General features: G+C 34.9%; 1 protein-coding gene and 1 long non-coding RNA gene across 3 annotated transcripts in view; one reads left to right on the top strand and one right to left on the bottom strand.

Moving 5' to 3' along the window:
• Positions 1 to 23649, top strand: part of LRRC9 (leucine rich repeat containing 9) — a 103913-nt gene that overhangs the window by 53310 nt on the left and 26954 nt on the right. For both annotated transcript variants that reach the window (XM_032875268.1, XM_032875269.1), the window contains exons 17-25: positions 3732 to 3923; positions 5422 to 5547; positions 8096 to 8230; positions 9392 to 9569; positions 11933 to 12153; positions 13671 to 13793; positions 17375 to 17505; positions 19583 to 19691; positions 20474 to 20613. In XM_032875268.1, the coding sequence (XP_032731159.1) occupies positions 3732 to 3923; positions 5422 to 5547; positions 8096 to 8230; positions 9392 to 9569; positions 11933 to 12153; positions 13671 to 13793; positions 17375 to 17505; positions 19583 to 19691; positions 20474 to 20613 (1355 nt within the window). The remainder of the gene's footprint in view (positions 1 to 3731; positions 3924 to 5421; positions 5548 to 8095; positions 8231 to 9391; positions 9570 to 11932; positions 12154 to 13670; positions 13794 to 17374; positions 17506 to 19582; positions 19692 to 20473; positions 20614 to 23649) is intronic.
• Positions 17257 to 23649, bottom strand: part of LOC116878087 — a 60700-nt gene continuing 54307 nt past the window's right edge. The window contains exon 3 of the long non-coding RNA XR_004384768.1: positions 17257 to 17332. This is a non-coding gene — a long non-coding RNA (uncharacterized LOC116878087). The remainder of the gene's footprint in view (positions 17333 to 23649) is intronic.

Here is a 23649-nt window from a genome sequence, read left to right as displayed (position 1 = left end):
GAGCCCTGGTGGGTAGTTTTAAGTTTCATAAGTGCTAGATTGCTCCAGTTGCTTCAGACCTTTCTCCAATGGGTCCCATGCACTCATCCCATGCAAAACTCCTCCCAGCTGTACTCAGATTTGTTGCCATACTTTCCAGTAAACTCTGGCTGACTATTTGGGGGCTCTATTGTTCTCAGGTCCATCAGATACTGCCCTGATGCTTCCTTCTTCCTCTCACATAAACATGGATACGATGTAGGTCTTGTGGTTGTTGGTGGTTTATCCTACAGCTTCTTTGGGGGCTTATGGGGCCACCCTGTCATGTAACTTGGTTATAAATCTTGTCCATAGAATTTGGGTTTTATCAGTTTATTCTGTTTTCATGTGGGGATTCAGAGATTGAAAACCTATGCTGCCTCTGCTTCTTTATTCTCCAGTAGTGAGCTTTGCATGTGTGTTTGATGTGATTTGTGGTTACCGTGGCATTACAAAAGGTTATGATCTAGTTTAATCACTCACCTATCATTCCTATCGTCTTCTACATTTTTTAAGTTGCCTTTGAGATATTTCATTTTTACTGTCATTTTCCTTAAGCATGTCTCTAACATGGAGAGTTTCCATACTCCACTTGCATGCTAGAAGTTACTTCTACTAAGTTCCAGAAAGTAAATGCATTGTTCTTAAGTATTTATCATCCTGGTCTTGACTTTTAAATTAAAATACCCAACCTAACACTGTTTATATAATGGAAGACTTGGGCTTCGTTAATGGTGGGAAAATATATATATATACTATATGGTTTTTTTAAAAGCCTAAGCAAGACATCCTTACAAGATAAGTTAAAAAGTCCTAAGATTCATGTTTATCATTCAGTCACCTGAACTATCAAGAAAGGACAGTATCTGAGAGAAAGGAACAGGAAGAGATTTTTTTTCTCTGAAAATAGCTCCACCACAGTCAGAGTTGGCCAGGGAAAGACAAATATGTATGGCTATTTGCAATCTTAATCTAGATTATGTGCCTAATTTTTTATTGAGACAATACTTCTGTCTTATCTTTTCCAATGAAAAATTCATTGCTAAAGTGATAACCTAGAGAGAGCTAATTTATATTTAGAGAATGAACCATTCATTACCTCTAAGAATTTTTAAAAGAGGTGTTGTGGGTTTTAATCTTTGTAAATTGGCTGTACTGTACTGGAATTTAAGAATGACAAACTGAAGCACAAGAAATATTAAGAAAGAAACCCCTGCTACAAAAACTGAAAGTACTCTTCCATGAACATCTATGTTCACAGAGTCTGTTTTGTATCTTTGGGAATATAAAAATAGAGATCCCATCCCCATTTTCAAGGAAAGAAGGCAGTTACTTTTTATGATATATGGTTCCAAAATGCTAGTCTGCATTCAAATGCCAGAATTTGGGACAAGTTTTTACCACTTTATGATGAAAATTGGGAGAAGACAGGCCATGTAATAAATTTTTATAAAGCCAAATTGATTTCATTTAAAAGACTGTTCTAAGATTATGTCCTTAATACTATCAAATATTGGGTGTCTGGGAGGCTCAGTGGATTAAGCTTCTGTCTTTGGTTCAGGTCATTGTCTCAGGGTCCTGGGATCGAGCCCTCCATCAGGCTCTCTGCTCAGCAGGGAGCCTGCTTCCCCCTTTCTCTCTGCCTGCCTCTCTGCCTACTTGTGATCTCTCTCTCTGTCAAATAAATAAAATCTTTTTTAAAAATACTATCAAATATCCTTTTGTTCAAGAAATTATTATAGCAAATGATTATATGTTTGTTTGTTTGTTTTACTATGCTTTTTTATGAGAATAAAAAGTCAGTAACATTATTTGGTTTCCAGGAATTTTTTGAAAGATTTTAATGATCTGAAGGGGAAAAAAAAATTTTTTTTAAATTGGTACATTCAACTTCTGCAACCTGCACCACTGTAATAACTGCTTTTCCAAGAACATGAACTATAGCAGTGATTAATTCTATGCTGAATTCAAACAACTGTTTGAATTACCCATAAAGATATCAAGTTCACTGTTAATCTGTAGTAATATTACCTTTTATTTAAAAAAATATGTTGCAAACAAGATGGGATCAGGAGGGAGACAAACCATAAGAGACTCTTAATCTGACAAAACAAACTGAGGGTTGCAGTGGGGTGGGAAGGTAAGGATTGGGTGGTTGGGTTATGGACATTGGGGAGGGTATTTGCTATGGTGGGTGCTGTGAAATGTGTAAGCCTGATGACTCACAGACCTGTACCCCTGGGGCAAATAATACATTATATGTTAATAAAAATAATTTTAAAAAATAAAAGCATTAGTGAGAAAAAAGTATGCTGCAAAATGTCTTCTTAAAGTTCTCTTCTTTGTTCTATGTCTGAATTAGTATATACCTTAAAAGAAAATTTTATCTGCAACAAATAAAGTAACAAATTAAGTCTTAAATACTTCTTACAAATAATTAAGTGAAGATCTAAATAGATAAATGGCTAAAGAAAAGAAACAATAAACAAAAATGAAAATTTAAAAATGGCTAATACAAACACATGGAAAGATGTTCAACTTCACTGCTAATAAGCAATGTAAATTAAAATAAAGCAGGTGGAACTGGTGGGTATTTAAGAAAATGGGCATTCCCATATTCTATTGTTGGAAGAAAAAAAAATTGGTACAAACTTCCTTGAAAATTATTTAGCAGTATTTATCAAAAATCTTAACAATATAGGGATGACTGGGTGGCTCAGTTGGTTGAGTGTCCAGCTCCTGATCTCAGGTCATGGTCATGAGTCTGAGCCCTGTGTTAGGCTCCCCACCATGCATGGAGCCTACTTTAAAAAAGAAAAAGTAAAAAAAAATCTTAATATAGAAATCCTTAAAACTTAAAAAAAAAAAAGAGCAATCCTTAAAATTTATAATCCCACTTCTAGAAATCTTTTCCAAAAAAATAAGAGAGACTCAGTTAAATTATAATGACCATGGATCTTTGTTGCAGTGCTGCCAACAATTAGAAGCCACAAAATTGTTCATAGTAAATGTGTAAAATGATCCTAACAGGTCACTTACTGGAATATTATACAATCATGAAAAACCATTTTGAAGAATATTTAATGATGTGTGAACACCCAAAGGGATACAAATCTCTATATAATACAACCTGTTTTTTGTAAGAAAAATATTTGCACATATAATTAAAAAAACAATGTTCTCAGTGGTTCCTTCTAAGTTCAGAATTACATGTGCTTTCTATTTTTCTTTTAATTTGTTTACTACATTTCCCATATTTCCAACATAGACCATGTATTAGTTTAATGATTTTTAAGTTATTAAAAGTCATGTACTTTTAAAAATGAGAGTTATAGAATAGGTTTAATTTCTACCTCTAAAAATGAAACTTTTTTTAGTCAGGCTACCAGAAGTCCAGATAGTGAGAACAGTAATTCCTTGTTTGTTGGGGACAACCTGTCCTGTCAGTTAGTCTTTGCCTTCTGTTCTATGAAAACAAACACTGTCACTCCACATTACAAGAGTGAAGTGAGAATTAAGAGCGGTCTAAAAATAAAATACCTGTATTGTTGATCCCATATGTTGATACCATAATTGCAGTGTATCTACTGTGTAGGTTTTCTGTAAGAATTACCAAAAAGCATTTAAAGAACTTAGTGAATCATAAAGAAAAGAACTCTGTAAATACCAGCTGTGACCCTTTTTAGCACCACTTCTATGTGTATGTGTTGCAGTATAACCTTGAATATTTGGATGCAAGTCATAACCATGTGATAACCCTGGAAGGATTTAGAGGTCTGATGAAACTGAAGCACTTAGACTTAAGCTGGAATCAACTGAAAAAATCCGGTGATGAAATAAATATGTTATGCAAACACACCACAAGCCTTCTTACTCTTGATATTCGGCATAATCCATGGCAAAAGGTAGGTAGCAGATATGTTTATAAAAAGCAAATGATCATTTTTATTTCAAAGCCAGTTACTCACTACTATCTAGTAGTAGCCAGAAATAGACAAAATATCTTTGTTTTACTAGAATTCCTTGTATCTCATAACTTTAATTTAGTGTAGTGTAGTGATCAAATGACTCAAATATCATTAAAAGATTTTTTAAAATAAGCTCTACTAGTTTGAGATTACTATGGCTTTAAGAGTGTTAGATACTATTGCCATTTGCAAACCTTGGGAGTTTATATAGTTTAGTGTGCTAGAACCTACTGTAATGAGGCATGGGACGAAAAATAATAGAATGTGGGAAGCCTGGGTGGCTCAAACGGTTAAGCGTCTGCCTGTAGCTCAGGTCATAACCCCAGGGTCCTGGAATCAAGTCCTACATAGGGCTCCTGGCTCAGGGAGCCGCCTTCTCTCTCTGACTGCCACTCCCCCTGCTTGTGTGCTCTTTCTCTCTCTCTCTTTGACAAATAAATAAAATCTTTTTTTTTCTTTTTCTTTTTTAAATTATTTTTATTAACATATAATGTATTATTTGCCATGGGGGTACAGGTCTGAATCATCAGTCTTACACACTTCACAGCACTCACCATAGCACATACCCTCCCCAGTGTCCATAACCCAATCACCCTTAATTAAAGAAAATCTTTAAAAAAAGAATAATAGAATACAATAAGAGAGACATCATTAAGGGGGGAATGAGTTTATCACTTCCCCTGATAAACCTGTATTATAAAGGCTTATGTTCTGCTATAAAGGGAAATTTGATTGAACACGATTTTTTTTCTTATCACAAAGATACACAGATTCATGCTAAGAAATTTCAGTATTCAATGATTATGTTTAAGGGTATCTTCAAGTATTTAAAAAGTGCCCCAATTTTATAATTGCAAGAATCCTCCTTTCCTTGCTTTTCAAAAATGTATGTAAGACTGTTCAACATTTTAAAAAGAGGCTAATGATGGTTCTATTAAATTGCCGTATCACTATGTTTACATTGTTGTATTTTTTTCTTTTCTGCTCAGAAAAATTGAAGGATATTTTTCTTTTGACAGACCATACCCAAAATGTGCCTGGTCACAGTACAGCTCTCTTCCTGTTGCCAAACTAGATGTCAACGGCTAGAGATCCGGATAGAAATGCACACAGAGCTGACTAACTGCTTATCTAGATAAGTGGGAGGCACTGCAGTTCTCTGAACACTTTTCACCACACTTTTCAACAATTTACAGGACTTCCCTTCCTTCATAAGAGTAGAGCTACCCACCTTCAAACAAAACAGATCAGTTCTTAAATATAACTTAATTTCCGTTATTAAAGAACTAAGTTAAGCCCTTACTTGTAGATATAGCTAATAAAGTGGGAGATACATAATTTTGAGTTACATGAGAAAGAATGAAAAAGCACTCCTTTCTGTGCCATAACATATGTAATGTTTTGTAAAAATTAACTTTTTGTTATTTTTCCCAAGCCAGCCACATTAAGGCTGAGTGTTATTGGCAGATTAAAGACTCTTACTCATTTAGATGGACTCCTCATTTCTGAAGAAGAAGCAAGAGCAGCTATGAAATTTATTACTGGAACAAAGATTACTCAGGTTAGATTTTACTGTTTAATATTTTTGCGACTTAGAATATACAAATTATATTTTCCATACTCTTGCTTTTTGTTAAGATTTTGTATCCTCTTTTAGCATTCTAGTAAAAAATCATTAATATATAAAATTCATATCACTTTAACTTTTTTCTGTTTAAATATATCCCATTTAAACACCAACTGGTTGTATGGATTCTCATCCCTGCACACTACCCCAAAAATCCACAAAAATGCCCTAGTAGCCAAAGTAGCTTCATCTTAAATATATTTACTCTAGTTCTCTAGCTGTTTAGTTTTTGTTAGAATATTTGAGTATTAATTCCTTAATGTGTTGTTTAATTTATGATCTATTCAAAATGATGGAAAGAAACTTTTTTTGTTTCTAAAAATATAATTAATTCCTCAAGAAGATTTGGGGTTTTACCCTACCAGAAATCAAAACTAACTAAAATCCTTTAAGACAATGCAGAATTGGGGCACCTGGGTGGCTCAGTCAGTTAAGTGTCTGACTCTTGATTTCAGCTCAGGTCTTGATCTCAGGGTCATGAGTTCAAGCTCCACACTGGGCTCCATGCTGGGTGTGGAGTCTACTTAAAAAAATGTAGATTTGGTACAGACCAAGAGAACAGAACATAAAGACTTAATTTAGACCCATACATACATGAAAACTTGATAAACAAACAGAGCTGCCTTTACAGATCAGAGAGTCTTGTCAATAAAAGGCACTGGGACAAGTGCATTAAGGACTTCACTATAAAAGTCAAAATCAAAAAAATAAAAAAATAAAATAAAATAAAAGTCAAAATCAAGAAAGTTTTAGAATTAGGAACAGAGATTGTCATTATGACCATGAATGAGGAAAGAATTTATTACACAAGAAACTAAGGGCATAAATATAAAAGACTGGATGTGTCTACATTGAAATTAATATATCTGTTCCTTAAAGGGCACACCATAGTGGGAAAAAAACAAGCTACATACTGGGGGAAAAATTTTGCCACACATTTAACTGACAAAAGATATTATTTATATATCAGAAAAAAGACAACCAATCAAACAGAAAAATAGGCAAAAGATACTGGAGAGGAAATCAGAATAGCCAAATCACAGGAGAAAATGCTCCACTGCACTCGTATTCAAGAAAATGAACATTAAAACCACACAATCTACCAATTGAGAGTCACAAGTTGGTCAAAGTTTTAAAGCCTGACAATATCAAGTTTGAAGTAGAAGTGGCAGTTGGTATAACCACTTTGGAAAATATTTTGGCATTATCTAGGAAAGCTGAATATATACTTTCCCTATAACCCCCAAGTTGTATAAACTCTAAAGGAACTCTTGCATGTATGTAGCAGGAATCAAGAATATTCATAACAACAGTGTGAAAAACTGAAATCAGCTCCAGTGCTCATTGATGGGAGAACTGGTAAGGAAATACTGTCTAGCAATGACCCATAAATGAACTACCACTACATACAGCAGCACACATGAATCTCAATCTCATGAACACAATATTGAGCAAAAAAGCAAATCATAGAAGAACCCATACTTATTATTCAATTTACACAAGGTTCCAGTATGTGTAAGACTAAATGATATTTATGGGCACAAACATAGGTCTATAAAGCAAATGAATGGTAGATAGAAAATTTGAGATCATTTGACTGCTTCTTAGGGCATTGATTGATTCACATGAGGTGAATGATGGGTTCTAAGGGGAAGGAGAGGGAAAGGGTTAAAATGGGGCACACAGGGCGCTTCCAGGATAGGAGGAATTTCCAGCTCTGAAACTTGCTTAATGGATGGATTATATGGATGTTTGTATTACAGCTTTCATAGTTCTATAAATTTTATTTTGTAATGGTTAAATATCTGCTAAGATAAAAAGTAAAATACATAAAGTATATCTAGATATTGAAAATATTTTTAAGGCAAAGAAAATGTCATATTTTAAATTTTTATATTTATATTTATTTATATTTTAATATATTTAATCATTAAGTAAATTAATTATTTTAAATTTTAATTTATTTATTTAAATTATTTTTAATTTTAGATTAATAATTATTTTTTAATTTTAATAATTATAATTATGCATAATTATAATTCTATATAAATATAAAATATACAAAATATACTTATAATTATTTTGTATTATATAATTATATAGAATTCTATAAATTATATAATTCATAAACAATTATAACATATAATAAAATAATATAATATGTAATATATAATAAATAAGTCATATAAATTGTATAGATATAATTATATTTAATTATGATTATTATATTATGATTATGAATATAAAATAATTAAAATAATATAAATAATGAATGATTAAATTAGAATATTTAATATATTTATTTTAAATATATTATATTTTAATATAAAATTTATGTTTATATTTTATTTTATATTTATGTATACTTAAAATTTAAAAATTATTCATTGGACCACTCATCTAGGAAACAATACTTTAAACTATATATAAATGACCTGCTATATACCATTTCGTTTATTCATCATGTTTTTTATTTTATTAGTTCTCTCTCTTACGGCATTCTGGTACTAAAGAAGAGAGACCACGGATACTTAGTATATGGCCTTCTGCCAAAATTCTGACACAGATTTCAAAGTTAGGACCACATTTACATCTGAGTGGAAACTGGTACTTGAAGGTAACAGCTAATTCTATTAAATCTAATATAAAAGTTTAACTTCAATTGATTTTTTAAAAGATTTTACTTATTTATTTGACAGACAGAGATCACAAGTAGGCAGAGAGGCAGACAGAGAGAGAGGGGTAGTCAGGCTCCCTGCTGAGCAGAGAGCCCACTGTGGGGCTCTATCCCAGGGTCCAGAGATCATGACCTGAGCTGAAGGCAGAGGCTTAACCCACTGAGCCACCCAGGCACCCCTAACTTCAATTGATTTTAATCAGCTTTGGTCTGTGTATCATAAAGAGGGTACAGATAGGTAAGGGGCAGAAAACTGGAAGAGCCAAATTAAAATTATACAAGGAAGTCAAGTTGTCAACATTAATGTCACAGGGATTACACCTTAATCGTGGTCACCACAGAACAGGAGATTTAGGATAAAGGTACACTGCAAGACCAAAGGGTAGGTTTTGATAATACATCAAAATAAGCAAGCAAATTTGAAAGCTCAGAACCAGAGATCAAGCCAAAAGTTTGGGTGGCAATGTAAAAGAAATCAAGAATTCTGGCACAGTACTAGGGGAACTGGTCAGAATTCAACTGAGGATAAGGGAAAGAGTTAGAGGGCACCACCAGCTTCTTTTTGCTGCACAAAGCATCATACATTATTTTTACTACCAGCTATATACAGATATTTAGCTGTGATGTAGGCCCAGTGACAGCTCTGGCTGACCCCACAGTGAGATTGGGAATTGAATGACTCTTTAAATTTGCCCCAGGTTGGGCTGAGATGACCAGGACTTTGAATCCCTTCATCACTGGATGTGGGCAAGCCTGGGAAGGAGCGTGACCTTGAGCAAGGGAGCTCTCTGCAGCTGAGGCTGTCCCGGAAGGTGCCCACAGCTGAAGGCCTTCCGCCAACAGCACTCCCAGCAGCTGGGACAAGTCATTCACTTCGGTGGGAATCTGACACAGCACAGTGTCCATAAAACCATATAAGTCCCCCATGGAGTTATAATCTTGTCAAATCTTACTCTTTTTTAAGTTTCACTATGTCTTTAGTTCCTGAAGGAATTCCTTTGATGTCACTTCCCACATTTGGAATTATTTCATTAGCCTTTTTGTAGCACTGAATTTATTGGTAAGATTCGGAAGTAACATAAAATATGAACTATTCTACAGATAACTGCTTTAAATTTAGATGGGCAACATCTCTTTGAAATCACAAATTTAGAAAAATTGGAAAATTTAAAATGGGCATCATTTAGCAACAATAGTCTCACTAAAATGGAAGGCTTGGAATCCTGTGTTAATTTGGAAGAGCTCACATTGGATGGAAACTGTATCTCAAAGATAGAAGGTATGTGAGAATTTGAAAATCTTAAAATATGAACGTCTAATTAACAAGAGCAAAAAATGAATAACACTGAGGACAGAATTTCTGAGTCTGAGGAGGAAGATGTCTAGAGAAATTCCAACAAGGTTTGGGTCAGAGCATTCTGCACATCTACTGATGCTCTCTGTGACTCGTTGCTATGCATAACATGCCTTGCTAGCCGACTTGCACCTCCTCTGACTTCCGTCTCTCTCTGCCAATGTTTACCACCTATTACCAAACCTAGCACACAACAAAACAGGCAGTAATTAATATCTACAGAGTGGGAAAAATGAATGAATGAGTGCGGTATGCTTTTGAAAAAGATAAAACAGCCCAGTTCATTTTTCAAAATATGGAATTAAGGTTACATTTGGAAATGTGAAAACTTTAAAAAAAAAATGAAAACTTTATTCTCTAGAGGTTGAAAATCAAATGTACTATATAACGTTTTATAGGGACCCATACAAAGTACTATCAAGTAACTTTACTAATGTGGGATTTATCTGGGTATAGAATATTTCTGGTTGTGCATTTTGCTAACAAGGTTGTCTTGTCAAGAAGAGAAGGTAAGAATTGGAAATCATGACTGGAAGATAATTTATACTTTACTCACTTTTGAATTACTGGATCCTTTTCAGCACCTGTGTGTGTGCATTTTCATAAACTAGAAAATTCTGTTTCAAAAAATTACATATACAGGGGTGCCTGGGTGGCTCAGTGGGTTAAAGCCTCTGCTTTTGGCTCAGGTCAAGATCCCGGGGTCCTAGGATCGAGCCCCACATCGGGCTCTCTGCTCAGCGGGGAGCCTGCTTCCCCCTCTCTCTCTGCCTGCCTCTCTGCCTACTTCTGATCTCTCTCTGTCAAATAAATAAATAAAATCTTTTAAAAAATTACATATACAAAAGCAAGTACTAAATATCTTTTAAAAATAGCATGTATAACATTAGTTATACTTTATTTTGGTGGCTCTGAAATCTCTTCTAAAACTTGCTTGATCATAAGAATCACTTGGGACACTTAAAGTGTCCTTCACAAAGGCTTCTCCTTTGTAGATTTCATTTGAATAAACCTGGGGGTAGCTCAGAGATCTGTCTTTGGATCTGTCACTTGTCTTCCATTCCCATACTATAGGGTGTTAGTTTTGTTTTGTATGTATAAATGAGAACCAGGTTTCCTTTTTATTCCCATCCATAATCTCACGGAAGGGAAGAATCTTCCAACCTGCATTTTTCCTATACCCCCTTTTCAGAGGTAATAGTTTTATCTCACTAAAGTTTATTTCTCTTATTTTCTCCAGACACAGATAGGTTTAATATCCATCTAAGGATTTTTGCCTTGATGGTTTTATCCTACTTGCTGGATCAGTTTACTTTCAGCGTTACATATAGTCTCATGATGAAGGCTTGTGTGAAAGGCCAGCAAGGACAAAATGTACTGAAAACAAATGATTTGTCAAAAGCTGTAACTGATGTTTTTCAAGTGCCATTCCATTTGATTCCATAACCCCTTAGAAGCAGATTTCAGTATGTCTTTTTTTTTTTTTTAAGTAGGCTCCATGCCCAACGTGGGGCCTGAACTTAACAACCATGAGATCAAGACCTGAGCTGAGATCAAGAGTTGGATTCCCAACCAGTTGAGCCAGGCAGGCTCCCCAAAACACATCCTTTTTATGGATGAGGAAAATGAGGCACAGAGGTTACAAAATTTTACACAATATACTTATGGTCCCAAATCTAGAAGTTACACATTTGAAACCAACTCTGACTCCAAAGTTCTTGTCTTTCACCTTATCCACCATCCTACCTACACTTAAAAAGTACCTCCAATACACAGCATACGTAAGAGTTAGATTGTGATAAGAGGTGACATATTCTAAAGTTCTGTCTTAAAGTACTTTTAAGTATACAAAGGTAGAATTAGGCCAAACGATTCTTTTTAATACAAATGATGCCACAAAGAGGAATACTTTACAAAGTGTTGTATCTACTTCCTTACCTTTACTGTTTTAAAATGGGGGCTGGTTTTGGTTTTTTTTTTTGAGCTTTGTGTTACTATGATGGTGAAAATCTTAATTATATCATTTGAAGTTCATTTGAAAGCAACATTCAATATTTCCTACATAATACCTTCCCTTAAAACCTCGAAGACTGAGTCTACTTAGAAATCCCAAACTGGAATTTATTAGCTGGGACTTTATACACATTATATCCTTCTTAAACAAAAACTAAAACAATGATAGTTAATAATATACAGTCTGTAAAGAGTAAGGCAGCCTGTCAGTTATTTTTTTAAATTAACTTTTCTATCCTATCTGAATCTTTTCTTGAATTTACTTATTTTTCTAGGCATTTCCAAGCTGACTAAATTAACCCGCCTCAGCATAAATAATAATCTTCTCACTGGTCTGGAAAAACACACCTTTGATAACTTGCTTCATCTTCACTTCCTTTCTCTTGAGAACAACAGAATTACTTCATTGAGTGGCTTACAAAAAGCTATTACTCTGATTGAATTATACATAAGCAATAACTACATTGCTCTCAATCAGGAGATCTACAATTTAAAGGTGACTGGGGTGGTAATGTTTTTGTTCTTTAAAATATGTATTGTTTCTTTATATTATGAAAATAATGCATGTTCAATGTATAGGATTTGGAAAATATTAAAAAAATAAAAATCAAGAACAACGAGGTTTACTAAAATATACTTGCATTCAATTTATACATATATAAAAACATACATATATGTAACATAATGTCCCCAAGTGGACAACCTACTAGGGAAAAAAATTTTTTTTTTTTTTAGTACAAATAAAATATTCAAGCCCCACCCCTTCTAACTAGTGCCTTCCTCAGTATTTCCAAGGATTACCCAGTCTGGCTGAGGAGTAAGAGTCTTTAACATTTCCTGTTCTCAGATGAACTCTTGATTATCTTTCACTTACTTACCTGTTCTTACTGGTGACTCCAACTCTTTCTGGCTGACTTTGCCTAACTTTGTCCTCTTTAATTCTTCCAACAAAACGTCTATGTCAAGGCTACTGTATAACGGGCTTTTCTGAAGAGTTGCATAAAATGGAGGTTTACTACAGCACAGAAGAGGAATTCACTTCAAATCCATTGTGTGACTTCACTGTTTCTAAAGTTCAGTGGCCATTCCCTACCACTGGGATTCTCGTGATGACCTCTTTACCTTTTGCTGATAACATATCGCTAGGATTTTACCTTCTACCAGAAACTTTCGACTGTTTCCTATCTTTCCTTGTGTTCAATCTTCTCCCTTCCTACTCCCCCAATATAACTACTACTTCTAAAGCTGCAGAGACAACCTGATTAGCGATAGGTGCAACAAAAATAAACCATACATAGTGATACAGAGTAGTGTTTCTCCAGCTTGTCCTAACTAACTCTCCCATCCCCCTCTACTCTAGGCTCTTCCTGCACAACAAAGGCACATCAAAATTTCCTGTCTAATAAGAAAGCACATTTTCCCTTAAGATGAATTCTGCTACTCTCTCAGAAGATAGAATAACATCAGTTTTATCACTCATCAGAAGGCAGTGTTTTTTATTCCTGTTACGTCTATATACACACATGCATACTATTTAATTGGACAGTATTCCATAAACAAAGCATATGGTTTTAACCTTAGCAAAGTTCCCTCTATGTCTTTACTACTTGTAGTAATACATTTAGCACCAGCATCCTAAAAGAGATTCTGATCATTTAACACATACCACTGAAATATTGTATAAAATTCGAACTTAACTGGTCTGCAAGGGTAACTCCTGCAATAAAATATATACTTAAATCACTATGTATATCACTAAATGTACACTGAAATCACTATGAAATGATGATTAAGTAATTCAAATATTAAAATCCAAGGATGGTTAAACTACTAAGGAGAAAAAAACTTGCTGGAGTTTATATATATATATATGTATATATTTATTGGGAGATGTATATCTTTGTGTGTAGGTAGATGGATATGAATGTATATATGTGTGTAGAGAGAGAGAGGTAGAGACAGAGATAGAGATATATGGATATAACTTTAAATGTATGTGCTTTTATTACCCAGGGTTTATGCAACCTGGTCATTCTTGACCTGTATGGAAATATTATTGTATGGAATCAAGAAAACTACCGGTTGTTTGTAATATTTCATCTTCCAGAACTGAAAGCTTTGGATGGAATCTCAATTGTAAGCCGTTTTATGATTCATAGCATTTGGTTCAATTCAATTCATATATCCAAAGGCCATAATCATTTTGAACATTGCCTTCTCACTCATATGATACCCAAACTTGGGTCTCCCAAGCACATTTTAGATCTGGGTTCTAAAATTTTCTCCTTTAGCCAGTTCTCATCTAAATTGAGATGGCAGGAAAGGGAAGACGTTGCCTACATTTGTACCCACTGAATTCAGTGCCTAAAAACTTAAAGAGTACAATTTTATGGGACAGGATAGAAAACTGTTCTGAAGCCCCACCATTCTCTTGGGCCTAAAGCCAGCTTCCTATTTCCTAGAAAAATACAGTTAATATTTAGGCAAAATATATGTGAACAAAAAAATGGTATGTCAGTGTCACTAGTCACTGTAAGTAAGGTGATGTTGCTGTCACGTGGAAGGCAGAAGTCCAAATTCCCCTACATGGCCTCTGCTGACAACCTGGAGGTATGTGCTTTATTACCTGCCAGGCTAGAGTAGAAGCTCATAGTCCCCATAGGCCTCCACTGACTCTCTTCCCAGTCAGAAGTGCCTCATGAATGCCCTGCCATTATTACTGGGTGGAAGCAGAACAGGCTGCCCAAGTATTCTCCAGTAACACCTGTGTGTGGAGAGGTGCATTACTATTGGGAGAAGATGAAGGTCCAAGCTGCTTGCTCAGTAAGAGAGGTGCCCTGTTCCACCAAGGCAAGAAGGGAAGTCTCTGTTTCTGTTCTGCTTTTATAGGTGCAGATGGCACCACGATTTATTCCATGGAGTTTGGTTGGAGTAGACCCATTATTGTGTAAACATTTTCTGGCTTATTAGGCTTTGCTTCTCCTAGTCTTTTGACTATAGAGGGCAGGTGTTCATGTGAATTTTTGTTTTCTCTTGTTTTCTGTGTTTCTGCTGTCTCTAGCACCAAGTCCCACATACATGAAGCAAAAAGGAAACCCAGATGTAAAGGAAAACCCATGTCTGTGTGTTTCCTTTACTCTCACACTGCACCATAATCACACTCTGACACCAAATGTGTGGGTTTTCCAAATATAAGCAATTCTCTGACCCAGAATTCAGCTGAATTCTGACACTCTCTATCTGGAGATAGGATCAGATCCCACAGGCTAAGGGCTCAGTCCCACAGTGCTGTCTCTGTCCCCACTTCAGACACCAATCACAAATCCAGGTTGGCACCTATGCTTCTGACTAACCAGCTATCAAAAGGAGGTTCCCATGACCCTCTTCTTGGGTTTAATTTGCTAGAGCAGCTCACAGAACTCAGGAAAACATTGGTTTACTAGATTACTGATTTATTATAAAAGGATAAAAAACTCAGGAACAACCAGATGGAAGAGAGGCATAGGGCAACGTATATAGGAGGGGGCACTGAGCTTCCATGCTCTCTCTGAGCAAAGCATTTTTCCAGCATCTCCACATGTTCACCAACCTGAAGCTTCCTGAAGCCCCTCCTTTTGGGTTTTTATGATGTCTCCACTATGTAGTAGGCATGACTGATCAAATCAGTGGCCAATGGTGACTGATTCAACATGTAGCCCTTCTCCCTTCTCCAGAGGTCAGGGGGTAGAACTGAAACTTCCAACCCTCTAACCATAGTTGGCTCCCTGGCAAACAGCCCCCATCCTTAGGGAATTTCCAAAAGTCACCTTTTAACATAAACTCAGGTGTGGTTGAAAGAAACTTGTTATGAATAACTAGACACTGTTTTCACTTCATGCCTCTGGAGCTATTTCAGGAACTGATGTCAGAAAACCCCCACTCACCTCCCTTCTCTTTTTTCTTCTTTCTTTTCTTCCCCTATGTTCATCTGTTTTGCTTCTTAAATCCACATCTGAGTGAAATCATACGGCATCTATCTTTCTCTGACTTATTTTATTTAGCATAATATACTCTAGCTCCATCCACATCATTGCAAATGGCAAGGTTTTATTCTCTTTTATGTTTGAACAATATTCCATTGTATACAGGTACCACATCTTCTTTATCCATTCATCAGCTGATAGTATCACCTGCTCTAAGACTCTTTTGGAAGTGTTAATGTAACACTGGATTTCCATCATTATATAACTTATTATATAACCTATTTATTAATAGGTTATATTTATTAATTCCTTCACCCATATTTCTTCTTCTCTCCATTTATACCCAAACTTTTCCACCTTTGGAAGGGACAATAGTTTGGGTCACTATGCTGGTCTAGATTGTAGACAACAGTAATAGTTTAGCAAGTACTTTACTCTCAGTCCACTCCTGTGCGGATAAGGGGAGATTATATAGATAGATGCAAGACTAGTAGTAGGCTATTTTTTCCCCTAGAAAATATAACTAAATTCACTGTTAACCCCAATTTTGTCAGATGGGGCCTGTCAGGTCCTCAGGATTTCTGACAGAAGGTTTAGAAACATAGTTTCTTTTTAAGGAATCATCCCTATTTCCAGCCCTTACAGTTGTAGCCATGTCCTATGATCAGGTAGGAAACAAAAGTTGAGGCAATATGGGGAAGAATAAAAAGGATAGTGGTATACGAGCATCATCTTCCCTTACCAGGAACTGCATAGTTACACCAGCATTCTTTCCCACAGCCACCAGAAAAACAGAGAAATCTATGGACATTCCTTTAGCCCCACTCATGATCACACACTGTTAGCATTCTCATGAAGGTGTGTAAACCAGCCCTTTATGCTCTTATCTTCCTGTTTTAGACAACCAATGTTTTAATTGTCCATTCCAATTCTGTATCAAGCTATTACTCTTAAGGAGGATATCTTAATGCCCATTGTTGGACATTATGGGCTGTCGAGTATGGTCCTTGGTCTGAAGAAAGAACAGTCATTGGTCTAAATTGGCATGCTATCTTCTGTCCCAGTTCTTTTATAGCACTCTGAGCATTTGCATTTACCACTGGGTAAGCCAAACCCAGTCCAGAGTCAGTATCAATTTCTGTCAAGACCCTTTTATAGCGCCTTAGGGCTACCAGAAACAGCCTGACTTGCCAGCTATGTTCAAGGCCTTTCCACCAGGGAAATCTGCCACATGGTCTTCTACAGTCTCGGTATCTTTTGCTGGCAGATAGAACAATACTTACTGCATTTCGTGCCTCAGAGGGTGCAAGAGGAATATGTCTACATTCAGACCATCTCTGCATTGCTGTAGATCCCCCAATGTCCACCTACTTCATAAACCCAGGTGGCCACCTTAAGTGAGCATATGGGGATGTCTGCTTGTCAATTCCAATCACCTTTCCGACTGGAGTTCTGATGGACATCCATGTGTCCTATTTTAATGTACTCCTCAAATTTCCATAGGGCCCTGCCCCATGGAGCATCCTTTCAATCTATGTTTCCCCTGCTCTCCTGCCTAACCTTATGACTAGGCCAGGCACAGTGGATAAAGACTAAATATATATTTATTATAAATCACAATATATGCCAGGGAACTCACCACAGGGTTGCTCCTCCCTAGCTGGTCTGCCTTCTTCTCTGCACCTTTCAGTCTCCTTTATGTCCTTTAGTCATCTGCAAGAGAAGGCATCACTTTCTAAATGTCCTTATATATAGGAACCACCAGAGACTGAATGTGCAAAAGATTTGTTTGGTGGCAGACTTACGTCTGATATGATTGCAGAACGACACGGACATTCAAACTTCACCCAAATGCAAGAACTAAATTGGACTTCATCCTCCATCAGGTATAATCATTTTATTATATGCTTTTTGATACTATAGCTAAATATGTAATATCATTTTCTAAGTTTTATAATTTAATACACATCTTATCCAGATATAACCAGTAATTCAGAAAATCATCTTTCCTGCTTCAAAATCTCATGCTAACTTCACCACTCTTTGATATGCATTATCACACATTATGATTTAAAATGTCATCATATTCTCAGGGTCTTGAGATCGAGCCCTGCATCTCCACGCTCAGCGGAGAGACTGCTTTTCTCCCTCCTTCTCCTTCTCCCTCCCCCTGCTTGCTCTCTCTCCTCTCTCTAAAATAAATCAATAAGTCTTAAAATATAAAATGTCATCATATTACTCTAACTCAGTATAGTCTGGCTTTTCCTGCCACCATTTCTCTGATGCTACTCTTCTCACTGTCTTCCTGGCAAATAAATTCTTTTCTCTCCTCTCTTTTTCTTATTCTGCACTCTTCACGGACAGACATCTTTAGCCATAGTTTTAATTTATATGATGGCCCTTTAAATTTAGCCCAAACCTGAGCTCTTTACTTGAATATTCAGTTGCTCTTTAGATATAGCATGGAGAAGACAATATCCACCTGCTGTTGTTGCCCAACCCAAAAATCTAAGGGTCATTTCTCTCTACTTTGTCCTCCACTTGTAATTGATCACCATGTTCTACAGAGTCCATATTGTTACGTATGTCTCATAATTCCCCTCTTATTTCCACAGTCACTACCACTGGCCTACATTGGGAAATGAAGTATTTTAGAAACTCTCTTGGTGATAGTTTTGGTTCTTCTGTATTTCATAACCTTCCCTGCAAATCCATTTATTATCCATACTGCCTTTTAAGATGCAAGTTTTATCAGATCACTTCCCTTCTCAACCTTGTTCAGTGGCTTTCCACTGTCTACAGAATAAAATGTAAAATTTCTTTGTATGGGTTAGGGTTAGGGTTAGACTCTTTAATTACTTATTTTTATTTCTTATAATCCTTCCCTTTACTGCCCATTACTCTTTATACTCCAGAAGTTCTAGAATATTCTAGTTCCTTAATCTTAATCACAAGGTGCTGTGATTCTGTTTCTACCTTGCTTGTACTTGTTCCACTACCTGAAACTCTCTTTCTAATTAGCCTGACAAACGCCTATAAATTCTCCAAGGGTCATTCTAGGGTCTTTCTCCACTGTGAAGTGACTCCTGACTTCCCCAGATCAGTTTTTCTTTCCCTAAAATGCCACACTACATCTAACTATATTATATCTACTTTCCTTTTTTATTTTAATTTTTATGGATCTCGTTTCATGAGGCAGGGATGGTTTGTTTTCATATTTGTTGTAGCCTTTCCAAACACATTGTCTGTACTTGGAAATAACCAAATACATTGAACAAATGACTTATTAATGGATAAAAGTATGTCATAAGGATAACTACAGGGTTTAGGATTTGTTTAAAGAAGTGGTTAAGGCAAGGTAATTTAGCTTTATACTCTTCTCTATCATGGCACAAAGGAAGGTGGAACAGTTGTAAAGCTCTGGACTAGGAATCAAGCATTCTTTTTAATTACCAAAGCATCCTTACAAGGTGGAATGCCATAAAGATTTTCAGGAGATTGCATAGAAAACTTTTTTCAAAGACCTCACCTGCCTTCTTTCCTCTTTCCTTTCCCATCCCTAACCTCTCCTGGTATTTCAGAAATAACGTGTTTCCCATATATTCTCTGAAGCATATAACCTGAAAAATCTTGTGATTTACAACATCAAATTCATGAACATGTATGTAACCTTATAAAGAAATTGGAGATGTTTGTTTTAAAAGTTTCTTTTATGATAGTGCTATGTTTATGTGGTAATGGACATTTTTAAAGCAATCAAATTCTATGTCATTTTCTTACCTATGTGTCCAACAAAAACATATATTTATCCAATTATTTGACCCATACATTTTACACTAAGGCAATTCTTTTTCATAGCATTTGTCAGATGAGTTATTTTCAAAATGTTTTTGGGATTGTACATGAATGATTCACCTACATAATTCTCCTATTAAAATTATGACTGTGTTTATCTAAATTCAGAACTGTGGATTTGATTCCAGTTGACCAATTTAGAAATGTATGTAATGTGAATCTACAAAACAATAATCTTACCTCATTCAGTGGATTAATCTATCTGCCTAATGTGAAGGTGAGTCATTCACAGATTTTTTTTTCAAGGTTTTTAAATCAAGTTGTAATCTTCTTTACTTTGGATTAAAATGTATTTTTATGTTATGCAAGAAGAGAAACATAAATCGAAATCAATGAGATTTAAATCGATTTTTAAAACCTTCCTAAAAATTTTTTTTTCACCAAGCAAGAAACAGTATTACTTTCCAAAATTATTTTTTGGATTGCTCAGTTTTATATGATTGTCTTGCAAGCAGTAACTCTTACTTTGCAGTACGGTGGTGGGATGGAAGGTGTGCCTCTATAGTGAGGTGGGTATGGAATGAAATTGGGGGATACTGAGGTTGTCAGTTTTTTTGCCTTTCTCAAAGGCAAAAAAAGCCTTTTTACCTCCTGTCCTATACCTTTTGCTGAGTTATCTTCCAAGGCCTTTTAAACATAGGCAAATGGTGATCTCTCCAACTAAACAGTTAATTCATTCATATCAGACTTGAAGAAGTTAGGAAAATAGATTGAGACTGTTGAGCAGCTTTCTAGGGTCTCCATTATTTTGTTTGAAATCGTGTCATTTCCCAGCAAGTCAGATTATAAAAAACACATTCAAAGCCTAAGTCCAAACCTTTTGGGATATAAAAATTTATGTCATTTTAACATTGATATATTATTAAAGTATGTTGTATAGATCAAGTTTTATCTATACCATCTTAACAGTTTTTAGGATGTTGATAATCTCAAACCAAAAATATATATACAGCAGTTTTCATATTTAAATGCCTGATGAATAAGGTGTTCTTTCTATAGGTCTTATGCCTCAATTATAATCATATTGAATCCATCGTGCCCAGAATAAAACCTCAGACTCACTTGACCAACAGACAGCTACTCTACCAGAAAGTGCCTTCAAGTGGCTACGGACAACAAGGAACTTCAAAAATAAACAGGTTACTATTCTTTTTTTCACAATTACAAAAAAATTTGATTGGGAGTTTAAAAAGCAGTTAGTTGCATTAGCGATAGTGGTAGTATACATTTCTCTTACTTTCATACTTATTTAATAGCTACATGCCAAAAATAAATGTCACAAATAAAAAGATACTCAAAATAGTCCTTTGTCATTGCTTTCCCCCTGCTTCCTCCATTTCATATGCATGTTGTAAAAAAAAAAGAAAATGAGAAGATCTTGTATGTTTAATGTTTTTTTTAATTAAGATGCAATTCACATAACAGTAATCTCACCCTGTATGTATGATTCAGTGATTATTTTAGGATACACACAAAGTTATCCTATGACCATCTAATTCTAAAGTGTTTTCATCACCTCACAAAAGAATTCCTTACCCAGTAGCATGGACTTAGGTTTCTTTTAACATTTATTTTGTTTTGTGTTCCTAAATTATTTATCTAGTTATTTAATGCCCCAGCACCAATGGAAAAGATACTTTATAAAGAAGATGAGGACATACCTCCCACCTTCCAACACATTTTTGGTAGAACACAAAAAGATATACATTATCTCCAACACAGAATACTTTTATTCCATTTATTCCAGGGAAGAGTTGTGTTTTCATCCACCTTTCCTGAAGTGTAATTTATGTATAATAAAATTCGCCAATTTAAGTGTACAGTTTAATGAATTCTGAAAAATGTATTCAGTCATATAACCATTACTACAATCAAGGTACAAACCATTCCCATCCCAAAAACCTACCTTACATCTTTTGCAGGCTCCTCCCCCACAACCTGACCCCTAGAAACAACCATTGAGTTGGTTTCTATCACTGTCATTTTGTCTTGTTCTAGAATTTCTTATGATTGCAATCATATAGTAAGGAGTCTTTTGTGTCTGGCTTCTTTCATTCAGCATAATTTTTTTGAGATTCATCTATGTTGTTGCAAGTGTCAGTAATTCATTTCATTTTACTGCTGAGTAGTATACCATTATAGATTATGTGACAAATTGTTTATCTACTTATTGTTGATGAGCATTTGGGTTGTTTCTAGTTTGAGGCTAGTTTGATTAAAGCTGCTATATGTCATTTATACATATCCTTTACATTGGGACTATTCATATTTTGCAACTGCTTTACTGAAGTATAGTTTACATACCATATTTACTCATTTTAGGTATATAATTTTCCCCAAATTTATAGCTGTACAACTATTACCACAATACACTTGTAGAACATTTCTGCCACACACCAAAAAGATCTGTCATGTCCATCTGTGGTCAGCTCCCTTTCCCAGTTCTAGCTCCAAGAAACCACTAATACCCTTTCCACAGAGTTGTGTTTTCTATACATTTTCTATAAACAGAATTATATAGTATGTGGTCTTTTGTATCTGACTTCTTACATTTGGCATAATGTTTCTGAGGTCCATCTATGTTACAGCATCTGTTAGTGACTCATTCCTTTCTATTGCTGAATATATTAGGTACTCTGTTGGATGGATATGCCACATTCACATTTATCCATTCACCAGCTGATGGACACTTGGATTGCTTCCACCTTGGGGATAAAATTTTAAAATGCTGCTATAAACATTTGTGTAGACGTATTTGCAAGCACTTATGTTTTCATTTCTGTTGGGTAGAAACCTAGGAGTGAAATTCTGGGTCATATGGTATTTTCATGTTTTAACTTTTTTTAAGAAACTGCCAAACTGTTTTTCAAAGTGGTTGTACCATTCTACATTATTAGTAAGAGTTTATGAGGATTCTAATTTCTCCCCATCCTCATCAATACTTACTGTTTATATTTTTTATTACAACCATTCTAGTGGATTTGAAGTGGTATCTCATGATTTATAAGCATTTTCTCTCAATGACTTATCTTTTCATTTTCTTAAATGCTGTCATTTAAAGGAATTTTAATTTTTATTAAGTTTAATTTATCAACTTTTTCTCTTACAGATTGTGACTTTGGTGTTCTACCTAACAACTCTTTGCCTAACCTAACGTCACAAAGATTTTCTCGTGTTTTATTCAAAAAGTTTTATGTTTTTTCTCTTACATTTAGGCTTAAGATCCATTCTGAGTTAATTTCTGTGTATATTATGAGGTAAAATGTTAGCTCTAAATTCATCTTTTTGCATGTGGATATCTATTTGTCCCAGCATCCTACCCTTTTCCCTTGTTGAATTGCCTTGGTACCTTTACTGAAAATCAAATGATCACAAATGTAAAAGTTTATTCCTGGACTCTTAATTATATTCTATTGATCTGTCTACCCTTTTGCCAGTACCAGATTAGTTGATTATTGCCACTTAAAAGTTTTAAAAGCAGAGATTATAAACCCTCCCAACTTTTTTTCTTTTTCATGATTATTTTGAATATTCTAAGTTCTTTACATTTCCTTTATAAATAAGGAAATTTTTTGGTTGTGGGGGGGAATCCTGCTGGGCTTTTGATGAAGACTGCATTGAATCAATTGATCAATTTGGGGAGAATTTCTATTAATACTGAATCTTCTAATCCATTAACTTACATAATCATTTCTCCAATTACATAATCATTAATTTATCTCAGCAGTGTTTATAGTTTTCTGTGTATATATTTTACACTACTTTTGTTAATTTTTCTCAAACATTTTGTTCTTTTTTATACTATTGAGTAGATCTCTTAATTTCATTCTCAGTTTATTGATGGTATGGAGACATTCAGCTAATTTTTATATATTAATCTTGCTGAACTCATTTATTAGTGAAGTAATAGTTTTTCAGTGAATTCCTTAGGATTTTTTTAAATACAAAATAATGTCATCCAAAAATAAAGACCATTTTACTCATTCTTTTCCAATCTGGATGCATCTTTTTTTCTTTTTCTAGAATGATTGTGCTGGCACTTGCCTTTCATTTCAAACAACCTTTCTGTACTTTGTTCTTTACCACATAATAATGTTTTTAAAGACTAAAAAGTGATTATTATATATAAAATACAATAAAGATAACATTTTGGTTAAATTCTGGTTTACTAGTAA

The sequence above is a fragment of the Lontra canadensis genome, unplaced genomic scaffold (genome assembly GCF_010015895.1).
Source record: "Lontra canadensis isolate GAN:19392208 unplaced genomic scaffold, GSC_riverotter_1.0 scaffold55, whole genome shotgun sequence".
NCBI classification, from domain to species: Eukaryota; Metazoa; Chordata; class Mammalia; order Carnivora; family Mustelidae; genus Lontra; species Lontra canadensis.
This window is presented reverse-complemented; position numbering and strand designations above follow the sequence as displayed.